Genomic DNA, 12490 nt, shown 5'->3' on the forward strand with positions numbered 1-12490 from the left:
GGCTCTGGTACAATCCCTGTTTTTTTTCCTCCATATATAATGTTTTTTCTTACAGAAACTCCAAGACACCACTAACCTCCTCCCATCTATTTTATGGCTTGCCTCATTTTTCATAGACCCATATGCTGATATGACCACTCCCAAAAGTCTAAATACATCCACTTCCTCCATACTTCCACCCTCCAGTCTGATGTTCAATTTAGAACTGCTCAGACTTTTTGCTACACCTTGCTCTTTTCTAGCCACCTTTAATTTTCTTGTTTTACATGCCCTCCCAAATTCATCCACCAACCTTTGCAATTTGCCTTCATAATTCCCAGCAAGAACTATTTCATGATCAGCTCTGCTCCACATGCTGGAGTACCATATACAAATCAAACTCGAATTATTAATGAAAATAACAGAAGACTTGTACCATAGTTGCTGTAATAGCAAATGCTATTTGACGAAAACCTTATACCATATGCACACAGTCACTGATGAAGAGTAGCAATTGGCAATTTATTTTAGACAACCTTTCATCTGTACACCAGGCATTTATCAAGTCCCAAACTTGAAAAAAAAAAAAAAAACTTGCTGTGTAGGTGAAACACTGTTGAAATAAAAGTCTCGACTTGCTGCTCACATCTTCATTAATTACATCTCGTCAGGACTTCCATACCATCTCCTATTACCACATGCACATGATTACTTACCTTACAGGCAGTAGCATGCATCTGTGTCTGGCACCAATATGATGGACCCCAAGTACATTTCTCGCCGCCCAGAAGATGTTCAGGTGAATCTCTGGGGCACATCTTCAATCCTTGACAAACTTTTTCAGGATCACCAAGTTCAGCTAGTAGGTTCACCAGGTAGGGCCCATACACTTCAATCATACTGCGGCACTGGGGAATTTAAATTAATTTCTGTCCTGAGACATTCAGAGTGTGAAATGTGCATCTAAATGGCATACTGCCAAAAATACTGAAGAAAAAAAAAGAGGTTAAGAAACAGGCTGTCATTGGGACAGCTGTATAGCTTTATCAAGTCATGACTTCATATAACTCTCCACAGATCAACAATGTCCCAATAAAAGTTAGCTCTGAATCTTGAGTCTTTTCTTCATTATCTACATTTACACAGAAGTGCACACTAAAGTTACAATACTTCACTTTGCTTATCTTTTAATGTTAACTCCCAAAAAAGTACTATCAGTCATTATAAAATAAAAACAACCAAAAATAAAAAATATTTATAATAAAGTAATGGAAAAATAAGGCTTAAAGAAAAAAAGTTATTGTAAAAAAAATCTTAATCACAAGAACAGTGGAGCATAGCAGTAGGCCTACTGGCCCATGCTAGGCAGGTTCAACTTGTACACAACCACACACATTCACTGACCTATAAAACCTATTTTTATAGTTACCCAGTGTTCTTACTTTCAATGACACTACAGGCGAGTTTACTCTGCTCATCTAAAACTCTAATGCCAAGCAAGTGCATCTTCTATATCCTTGCTAAGTCTAAATTTGTGTAACTTTAATCCATTGCTGCAAATCCTGTCATGATTATATCCCTTTATATAGTCTGGTTTTCCATTTGTGCTTGAATCACATCCTCTATTTACATGCCTCTCTCAAGTGCAAATTTAATGTCGTCAGCTTATCTTCAAAGGAAAGGTTTCTGATATATATCAACTTCATCCTTCTCTTTATAATTACCAGCATATTTATGTCCATTCCATATTATTATTATAATCATGGGGGGAGTGCTAAACCCGTAGGATTATATAGAGCACACGGAGGGGGCATGGAAGGTATTCAGGCTCAATTCAGGGAACTGGAGCACAGATCCAATTAACTAGATCAAGAGCCCCTCACCAGTGTCAAGGAACCTCCCTTGAGGGGTGTCCGTTCTGTAAAATAGAGATCAGAACTGAGCAGCATGATCTCTATGGTGCCTTACCAAGGATATATGAAGTTGAAGTATAACCTGAGGATTCTTTTTACTTGTACTTACTGATATGAAGCCAAGAATTCTATTAGCTTCATTGCAAACACTTATGCATTATTGTCTTATCTTTGGATTTTGGGCTAACCATAAGTCAAGGTCATTTGCATTCAATCTTATTTAGACGTACATTTATTATGTAGATGTCAAAGTTATTTTCTCTTCCCAAAGTAGGGACCTCGTATATTCCTTTTTTTTTTTTTTTAACAAGTCGGCCATCTCCCACCGAGGCAGGGTGACCCAAAAAGAAAGAAAATCCCACAAAAGAAAATACTTTCATCATTATTCAACACACTCACCTCACTCTCACATAATCACTGTTTTTGCAGAGGTGCTCAGAACACAACAGTTTAGAAGCATACACATATAGACACAACATATCCCTCCAAACTGCTAATATCATGAACCCCTCCTTTAGAGTGCAGGCATTGTACTTCCCATTTCCAGGACTCAAGTCCAGCTATACAAAAATAACCGGTTCCCTGAATCCCTTCACTAAATATTACTCTGCTCACACTCCAACAGATCGTCAGGTCCCAAATACCATTCGTCTCCATTCACTCCTATCGAACATGCTCATGCACACCTGCTGGAAGTCCAAGCCCCTCACCCACAAAACCTCCCTTACCCCTTCCTTCCAACCTTTTCGAGGATGACCCCTACCCCGCCTTCCTTCCCCTACAGATTTATATGCTCTCCATGTCATTCTACTTTGATCCATTTTCTCTAAATGACCAAACCATCTCAACCCCTCTTCAGCCCTCTGACTAATACTTTTATCAACTCCACACCTTCTCCTAACTTCCACACTCCGAATTTTCTGCATAATATTTACACCACACATTGCCCTTAGACAGGACATTTCCACTGCCTCCAACCGCCTCCTCGCTGCTGCATTCACAACCCAAGCTTCACACCCATATAAGAGTGTGTTGGTACTATTATAATTTCATACATTCCCTTCTTTGCCTCCATAGATAACGTTTTTTGTCTCCACATATACCTCAATGCACCACCCACCTTTTTTCCCTCATCAATTCTATGATTAACCTCATTCTTCATAAATCCATCTGCCGACACGTCAACACCCAAGTACAGTGGACCCTCGCCTAACGATATTAATCCATTCCTGAGAGCTCAACATTAGGCGAAATTATCGTTAGCCGAATTAATTTTCCCCATAAGAAATAATGGAAATCAAATTAATCCGTTTCTGATGCCCCAAAGTATGAAAAAAAAAATTTTCACCACATGAAATATTAATTTAAATATACACAAACTGAAGAAGACATGTACAATTACATGACACTTACCTTTATTGAAGATCTGGTGATGACTGATGGGATGGGAGGAGGGGAGTGTGTGGATGGTGTTAATGTTTAGAAGGGGAATCCCCTTCCATTAGGACTTGAGATGTCAAGTCCTTTTCCGGGGTTACTTCCCTTCTTTTAATGCCACTAGGACCAGCTTGAGAGTCACTGGACTTCTGTCGCACAACACATCTGTCCATAGAGACCTGTACCTCCCGTTCCTTTATGACATTCCTAAAGTGCTTCACAACACTGTCAGTGTAATAGTCACCAGCACGACTTGCAATAGCTGTGTGAGGGTGATTTTCATCAAAAAAGGTTTGCACTTTAAGCCACATTGCACACATTTCCTTAATCTTTGAAGTAGGCAACTTCCTCAACTTCTCTATCCCCTCCTCCGGAGCAGTTTCCTCAGGTCTGGCCTCTTGCTGTTGAAGATGATCTTGCAGCTCATCAGTGGTTAGTTCTTCATTGTCCTCCTCCACCAACTCTTCCACATCCTCCCCACTAACCTCCAACCCCAAGGACTTCCCCAATGCCACAACTGATTCCATAACTGGCATAGGCTTCTCAGGGTTAGCCTCAAATCCTTCAAAATCCTTTTTGTCTACACATTCTGGCCACAGTTTCTTCCAAGCAGAGTTCAAGGTCCTCTTAGTCACTTCCTCCCAAGCCTTACCTATAATGTTTACACAATTGAGGATGCTAAAGTGATCTCTCCAAAACTCTCTTAGAGTCAATTGAGTTTCTGTCGTCACTACAAAGCACCTTTCAAACATAGCTTTTGTGTAGAGTTTTTTGAAGTTTGCAATGACCTGCTGGTCCATGGGCTGCAAGAGAGGAGTGGTATTAGGAGGCAAAAACTTGACCTTAATGAAGCTCATGTCCCCAAAAAGTCGCTCTGCCAAGTCTGAAGGATGACCAGGAGCATTGTCTAATACCAGGAGGCACCTAAGGTCCAATTTATTTTCCAGGAGGTAATTTTTCACTGGGGGCAAATGCATAGTGTAACCAGTCATAGAAAAGGTCTCTAGTGACCCATGCCTTACTGTTTGCCCTCCACATCACACACAAATTAGCCTTGAGGACATTGTTTTTCCTGAACACTCTGGAAGTTTCAGAGTGATACACCAATAAAGGCTTCACTTTGCAATCACTACTAGCATTAGCACACATCAACAGAGTAAGCCTGTCTTTCATAGGCCTATGTCCTGGGAGTGCCTTTTCCTCCTCAGTAATGTAGGTCCAGCTTGGCATTTTCTTCCAAAACAGGCCTGTTTCGTCACAATTAAACACTTGTTCAGGTTTCAATTCTTCACTGTCTATGTGCTCCTTGAATTCCTTCACATATTTTTCAACTGCTTTTTGGTCCGAACTGGAAGCCTCACCATGCCTTATCACACTATGTATGCCACTAAGATTCTTAAATCTCTCAAACCAACCTTTGCTGGCCTTAAATTCACTCACATCACGACTAGTTGCAGGCATCTTTCTAATTAAATCGTCATGCAACTTCCTAGCCTTTTCACATATGATCACTTGAGTGATTCTATCTCCTGCTATCTGTTTTTCGTTTATCCACACCAATAACAGTCTCTCAACATCATCTATCACTTGCGATCTCTGTTTCAAAAACAAAGTTGCACCTTTGGCAAGAACAGCTTCCTTGATTGCTGTTTTCTTGGCCACAATAGTAGCGATGGTTGACTGGGGTTTTGTGTACAACCTGGCCAGCTCGGAGACACGCACTCCACTTTTATTCTTAGCAATGATCTCTTTCTTCATATCCATAGTAATTCTCACCCTTTTTGCTGTAGGGTTGGCACTAGAAGCTTTCCTGGGGCCCATGGTGACTTATTTTGCACGTGCAATCACTAAAAACGATAATATGAAATGTTCCGATTGTATGTTTGGATGTGACCACGGTGGCTGGCTTGTAAACACTGGCACCCACGGGACAAGCGAGGCGTGCTCAGGCCGCAAGTGGACGTGTCTCGAACGGAACGAATCACGTTGGGCGAGTTTTTTAGTGCTAGCCGAGGCAAATTTTTTGCGTTAAAATGTATTGCTAGCCGGATTTAACGTTATGCGATGCGTTCGTTAGGCGAGGGTCCACTGTATCTGAAAACATTCACTTCCATACTCCTACTCCCCAATTTAATATCCAATTTTTATTTATCTAAATCATTTGATACCCTCATCACCTTACTCTTTTCTATGTTCACTTTCAACTTTCTACCTTTACACACATTCCCAAACTCATCCACTAACCTTTGCAATTTTTCTTTAGAATCTCCCATAAGCACGGTATCATCAGCAAAAAGCAACTGTGTCAATTCCCATTTTGTATTTAATTCCCCTTAATTTAATCCCACCCCTCTCCTGAACACCCTAGCATTTACTTCTTCTACAACCCCATCTATAAATATATTAAACAACCATGGTGACATTACACATCCCTGTCTAAGGCCTACTTTTACTGGGAAGTAGTCTCCCTCTCTTCTACACACCCTAACCTGAGCCTATCCTCATAAAAACTCTTTACAGCATTTATTAACTTACCACCTATTCCATATACGTACTTGCAACATCTGCCACATTGCTCCCCTATCCACTCTATCAAATGCCTTTTCTAAATCCATAAATGCAATAAAAACTTCCCTACCTTTATCTAAATACTGTTCACATATATGCTTCAATGTAAACACTTGATCTACACATCCCCTACCCACTCTGAAACCTCCTTGCTCATCCGCAATCCTACATTCTGTCTTACCTCTAATTCTTTCAATCATAACCCTACCGTACACTTTTCCTGGTATACTCAGTAAACTTATTCCTTTATAATTTTTACAATCACTTTTGTCCCCCTTCCCTTTATTTAAAGGGGCTATGCATGCTCTCTGCCAATCCCTAGGTACCTTCCCCTCTTTCATACATTTCTTAAACAAAAATACCACCCACTCCAACACTATATCCCCCCCTGCTTTTAACATTTCTGTCATGATCCTGTCAGTTCCAGCTGCTTTACCCCCTTTCATTCTACGTAATGCCTCATGCACCTCCCCCACACTCACATCCATATTAAACTACATCTGTCATTTCCCACATACATTACCCTATCCAGATCAACCTGTAGCTCATCAGAAATTATTTGATAACTTATTTTAGTATCATCCACAAACCTGCTTGCTGGTATGTCGCTATTTATTACTCGCCTATGCTTTTTATATAGTTCGTGAACAAGAGTTTGTACATCTCATTAAATTATATCCTTCAAGGTAGCTTCGAAATGCATCTCCAGTTATTAATTTTATTATCTTTACCACAATTGAATTTTTTTTTCTTTTTAAACAAGTCGGCCATCTCCCAATGAGGCAGAGTGACCCAAAAAGAAAATACTTTCATCATCATTCAACACTCACCTCACTCGTACATAATCACTGTTTTTGCAGAGGTGCCCCTCCTTTAAAGTGCAGGCATTGTACTTCACATATCCAGTACTCAAGTCCGGCTATATAAAAATAACCGGTTTCCCTGAATCCCTTCACTAAATATTACCCTGCTCACACTCCAACAGCTCATCAGGTTCCAAAAACCATTCGTCTCCTAACACGCTCACGCATGCTTGCTGGAAGTCCAAGCCCTTCGCCCACAAAACCTTTACCCCCTCCCTCCAACCTTTTCGACGACGACCCCTACCCAGCCTTCCTTCCCCTACAGATTTATAAGCTCTCCATGTCATTCTACTTTGATCCATTCTCTCTAAATGACCAAACCACCTCAACAACCCCTCTGACTAATACTTTTATTAACTCCACACCTAATTTCCACACTCTGAATTTTCTGCACATTTACACCACACATTGCCCTTTGACAGGACATCTCCATTACCTCCAACCGCCTCCTCACTGCAGCATTCACAACCCAAGCTTCATACCCATACAAGAGAATCGAGACTTATTAGTCTATAATTTGAAGCTAAAGACCCATCTTCTACTTAACAAACATGCATCACATTTGTCATTTTTTCACATATCTGGTAAAATGCTTGTTTGTAGCAATTTGTATATAAAAAATGTTGGGGGGGGGGGGGGTTACAATACTGTGACTGAAACAATACACAGATAACCCACACAGAAGAGAGGAGCCTACGACTATGTTTGGTCCGGTTTGGATCATTTACAAAGCCACACCACTAACAATAATGGAGAGGAGGGAGTAAATATAGGCCAGCAGACAGGGATGGGACAAAAGAGGCACATAATAATAGTAGTAAGTAATGGAGGAGGAAGGAGAGGGAGGAGGAAGGAGAGGGAGGAGGGGAGAGAGGGAGGAGGAGGGAGAGGGAGGAGGAGGGAGAGGGAGGAGGAGGGAGAGGGAGGAGGAGGGAGAGGGAGGAGGAGGGAGAGGGAGGAGGAGGGAGAGGGAGGAGGAGGGAGAGGGAGGAGGAGGGAGAGGGAGGAGGAGGGAGAGGGAGGAGGAGGGAGAGGGAGGAGGAGGGAGAGGGAGGAGGTGGGAGAGGGAGGAGGAGGGAGAGGGCGGAGGCGGGAGAGGGAGGAGGAGGGAGAGGGAGGAGGAGGGAGAGGGAGGAGGGAGGAGGGAGAGGGAGGAGGGAGGGAGGAGGGAGAGGGAGGAGGAGGGAGAGGGAGGAGGAGGGAGAGGGAGGAGGAGGGAGAGGGAGGAGGAGGGAGAGGGAGGAGGAGGGAGAGGGGGGAGGAGGGAGAGGGGGGAGGAGGGAGAGGGGGGAGGAGGGAGAGGGGGGAGGAGGGCGAGGGGGAGGCGGGAGAGGGGGGAGGAGGGAGAGGGGGGAGGAGGGAGAGGGGGGAGGGAGAGGGAGGAGGGAGGGGGAGGAGGGAGGGGGAGGAGGGAGGGAGAGGAGGGAGGAGGGAGGGAGAGGAGGGAGGAGGAAAATTATTAAGAAAGGAGCACTGCAAGGCAGCTAGGTGCCCACAAAGAGTAGGAGCAAGAACACAGAGGGTGAAAAATAAATAATAAAGGATAAATACCCAAGGCAGAAGAAAGAAAACCCAAAGGAGAAAGAGGAAAAGGGAAAAGGGAGATGGGGAAAAAAGAATCAGGTTAAGTCATGGGTGTTGTGAAGTTTGGAGCATTTTACAATGTAATGGGAAAGGAAGGCATCTACAGAGACAAAGACAGGACTAAGATTCTTACAAGAAAAGTCGTGTGTAAGTTGGATCGAAACATCGTTGTAGGCTCCTCGCTTGTGTGTGGGTTATTTTTGCATTGTAATAATTTAATACAAAGACTAATTAGTGACTGGGTAAGTACCTCCTTACATTTCTTTAAAATCCTAAGAACTGATAATTGTTGATTCTGGGGGGGGGGGGAGAGGGGGGCACAGAATACCTGAAAAGGATTGTGCAAACAACAGGGACCATAAAAATAAAAATGTAACATGGTTATATGGTACTTTTAAATATCAACCTTCCTCTCAGCTGGTGCTGGATAATCAGTGACACACCTTATTCAGAAATGGATTTACAATTATATAAGAATCTGAAGTTACCTTGCTTTTTTTTTTTTTTTACTCTTTCCCACTGAGGTAGGGTGACCTAAAAAGAGAGGAAACACATTCACCCTCATTTGTTCAATTTGTCTTGCCAGAAGAATGCTGTTATCACAGTTCAGATGACCCTCCAAACTACAACATACTCGCCCATCCTACAGAGTGCAGGGACTATGTCCCACCTCAAAAACTCAAGTCTGGCTAACTAATTTCTTCAAATTATAAAAACTAGGCTAGTACCAATGCAAGAGGAAATTACAAATGAATTTTCACAATAATTAATAGGAGAATGAAATAAATGATGACTTCAATATAAATAAACTCAGACAAAGCTTACTTCAACAGTGGCTGGTTGGTCTATCATCCAGCATGCTTTATCAGAGACCAACATGTGTGGGTAGAGCACCCTAGATCGTTTAAAAGCAGATTTAATAAATGTACAACAATGTATTACATTTTTACCTGTTCCTTTCCATTTGGTGGGAAAAGCCTACACACTTCTTCCAGTATGGTATCAATGGTAGTGGTAAGTTCTCCATCCTCTAACTTTTCATCAACGTAACTAACTATGCCTTTACACACTTGGCACTTATCCAAATGAAAATTCACTGTGGTCCTCAGACCTGAAACAAATAAAAATAGGACAAAGTAATTTGTGTAATTTTTAGGGTACAAGAGATGAAGTGAGAGCTGACAGTTGCTCTGGCTGATGATACAATGTTTTTGAAAGATTCTGAGAAGAGTTTGGATAAGGTCGGGAAAGTGTGTATGAAAAGTTAAAAGTGAACATAGAAAATAAAAATGTTACAAGGAAAACATCTAGGTATTGAAGCATTAAGAGTCAGGTCAGAGAGGGATAGTAGGGAGAAAATGTATTTAAATATTTGAGTAGATATACTGACTGATGAGTCAACAAAAAACAAGGTAAATTATAAAGGTGTAAATAATTATTATATTCATGGGGACATGGGAGCTAATCATGTTTGATCCAGGAGTAAAGGGAGGATATGTGTAATTTCTTGGAACAAGAACTCCACACGGGCATATTCTTCCCCTTGGTGAGAGGGGAGGGGGGTGAGATAATCAAGTTTGATCCAAGGAAGGGAAAGCCAGGTCTAATTCCTCTAATCAATAGTTCTTCACGAGAAGGATGTGAAGGTTTTGAGTGGGGCTTCAGCATCCAGCAGCCATGTATGAGTATGTAAGATCAGAGTGGGTGGAGACCAGTGCTTTTCCAGGATTTGATATGCTGTTGTAGCATAAGCATATTGCCATGAATGATATGATTCAGGAAAATTTGTTAGTCTGTACTGTGAAAAATGAGTGGGGATGTTACAGTTCAGAGTCAACCGAATTGTGATGTTTGTGCACATCTGTCAAGACAGATAATGAATAAGTAATCATGACTATTTCCTCCTTTGCATCACCCTATCTTTGGCATTAAAAAAAATCCTTAACATTGATTAGTCAAAAAACACACTTTCTTTCTTCTTTCAACACACTGGCCATATCCCACCGAGGCGGAGTGGCCCAAAAGGAAAAACGAAAGTTTCTTCTTTTACGTTTAGTAATATGTACAGGAGAAGGGGTTACTAGCCCCTTGCTCCCGGCATTTTAGTCGCCTCTTACAACACGCATGGCCTACGGAGGAAGAATTCTGTTCCACTTCCCCATGGAGATAAGAGGAAATAAACAAGAATAAGAACTAGAAAGAAAATAGAAGAAAACCCAGAGGGGTGTGTATATATATGCTTGTACATGTATGTGTAGTGTGACCTAAGTGTAAGTAGAAGTAGCAAGACGTACCTGAAATCTTGCATGTTCATGAGACAGAAAAAGGGACACCAGCAATCCTACCATCATGTCAAACAATTACAGGCTTTCATTTTACACTCACTTGGCAGGACGGTAGTACCTCCCTGGGCGGTTGCTGTCTACCAACCTACTACCTAGATCAAAAAACACGCAAATTAATATAATGGAAAGTCCACATGAAAAAATTCTCCGGAATTGATCACATTTCACCTTGGCTGATGAATTATTGAAAAGGTAACTACCCATCAAATGACAATGATAGCTCACTTTAAAGCTAGTAACATTAATAGCTATTGCCATAAATGACAATAAAATATTTCTTGAATGTCAAAACCCTGAGAAATTATACCTGTGAATGAAGGTGCTTTGCAGAGTTTAAGTTCTTGGCAAACAACTTTGGGATTAAGCTGGTTAACTAGAAGCTTGACAATGGCATCACCATACTGCTCAATAAAGCCAATGCAATCGTCCTGAAGTGTTCCTGGCAGGCGGGTACATATGAAGTCTACCACCTCAATGATTTCATTCTGAAAAAAATATAGCATTTCTAAAAATTGACAACAGCAGCATGAAGGAAATTGAATTAATATATTTAGAATAATTATCACACATGGTATCTAGTCCTGCTTCACTATCAAAGTTACATTTCTAAATTTGCCAGAAGTGCCACAAACAAAAGTAAAAATTCTCATGTTTCAAATCTGAAATACAGCACTGTGGTGCTTTTACAAACCTCTGTAGTATTATCTGAGAGAAGCTGGTCTATCTGTATCATTGTGAATTCACACAGTACACATGCAGCAGACTGTCCTACCCTTGGTGTCCCAATGTTATTTTGCTGATCTGAAATGAGTATCAGAAAGACAAATTTACAACAAATATTTTACACAGGCATCCTTAAGCTAAATTAAGACTATCAATTCCAGGAATATGAGTATACTCATTTTGATTTAAATCAATGCCCTCCCCCCACCTTTTTTTTTTTTTTTTTTTTTTTTTTTTACCTCCCACCAGGGTAGTGAGCCAAAAAAAAGAAAATACATTCAGTAACATTCTTTCAACCACTGACATCATGATTCAGGTAACCCTATGACTAATAACTCCACCCCTCCTTCAGAGAGCAGGCACTGCCTTTCCTACTATAGGACTTAAATCTGGCTAACAGGTTTCTATGAATCCCTTCATAAATGCTACCTTGCTCACACTCCAACAGCATGCCCATAAAAAAAAAACAGTATTCAATCACTCCAATCTAATAAACTAAAACAAGCCTTCTGGATGCTCAACCCCTACCTCTCCTACTTTCCATCCCAGATTTATACTTCCTCTTTGTCATCCTACCCCTCTCCATCCTCACAATCCCCTAACCACTTCAACAACCTTTCCTATGAATTATACCCTTGTGACCACACACCCTCCTCGAATTTCTAAACTCCAAATTATCTACATAATATTCATACCAAACAATGGTATCAGATGACATCTCCACTGCCTCTAGCAGCAACATTTATGAACCATTATTCACAACCACTAAACTCTTATTACATTCCATTTTTTTTTTTTTTTTTTGCCTCCATAGACAAACTTTCCATAGCTACTTCAACACACTACCTACATTTTTCCCTCCACCTCTTCATCTACTCTATGATTCACTGCATTTTACATAAACCCATCTGCTGACTTCTCTATTCCTAAATACATCCACCAAACTCCCTCCCTCCAAGCTGATATTCAAGCTTCCACCGTCTAGATTTTTTGTTACATCACCTTTCTCTTTCCTAAGTTTACTTTTAGTTACCCTCTTTTAATATACCTTCCTAAATTCATCCACCAACCTTTGAAA

The 12490-nt window shown here is 41.1% G+C and overlaps 1 protein-coding gene across 1 annotated transcript in view; it reads right to left on the reverse strand.

Moving 5' to 3' along the window:
• Positions 1-617: 617 nt before the first annotated feature.
• Sap-r (prosaposin) overlaps positions 618-12490 on the reverse strand; it is a 71354-nt gene continuing 59481 nt past the window's right edge. Inside the window, exons 16-19 of the mRNA XM_070093598.1 lie at positions 11381-11490; positions 10997-11174; positions 9295-9455; positions 618-887 (exon numbers count right to left, since the gene is read on the reverse strand). Of these exons, the coding sequence (XP_069949699.1) occupies positions 633-887; positions 9295-9455; positions 10997-11174; positions 11381-11490 (704 nt within the window). The 3' untranslated portion in view covers positions 618-632. The remainder of the gene's footprint in view (positions 888-9294; positions 9456-10996; positions 11175-11380; positions 11491-12490) is intronic.

Source organism: Cherax quadricarinatus, chromosome 43, assembly GCF_038502225.1.
Source record: "Cherax quadricarinatus isolate ZL_2023a chromosome 43, ASM3850222v1, whole genome shotgun sequence".
Lineage (NCBI taxonomy): Eukaryota > Metazoa > Arthropoda > Malacostraca > Decapoda > Parastacidae > Cherax > Cherax quadricarinatus.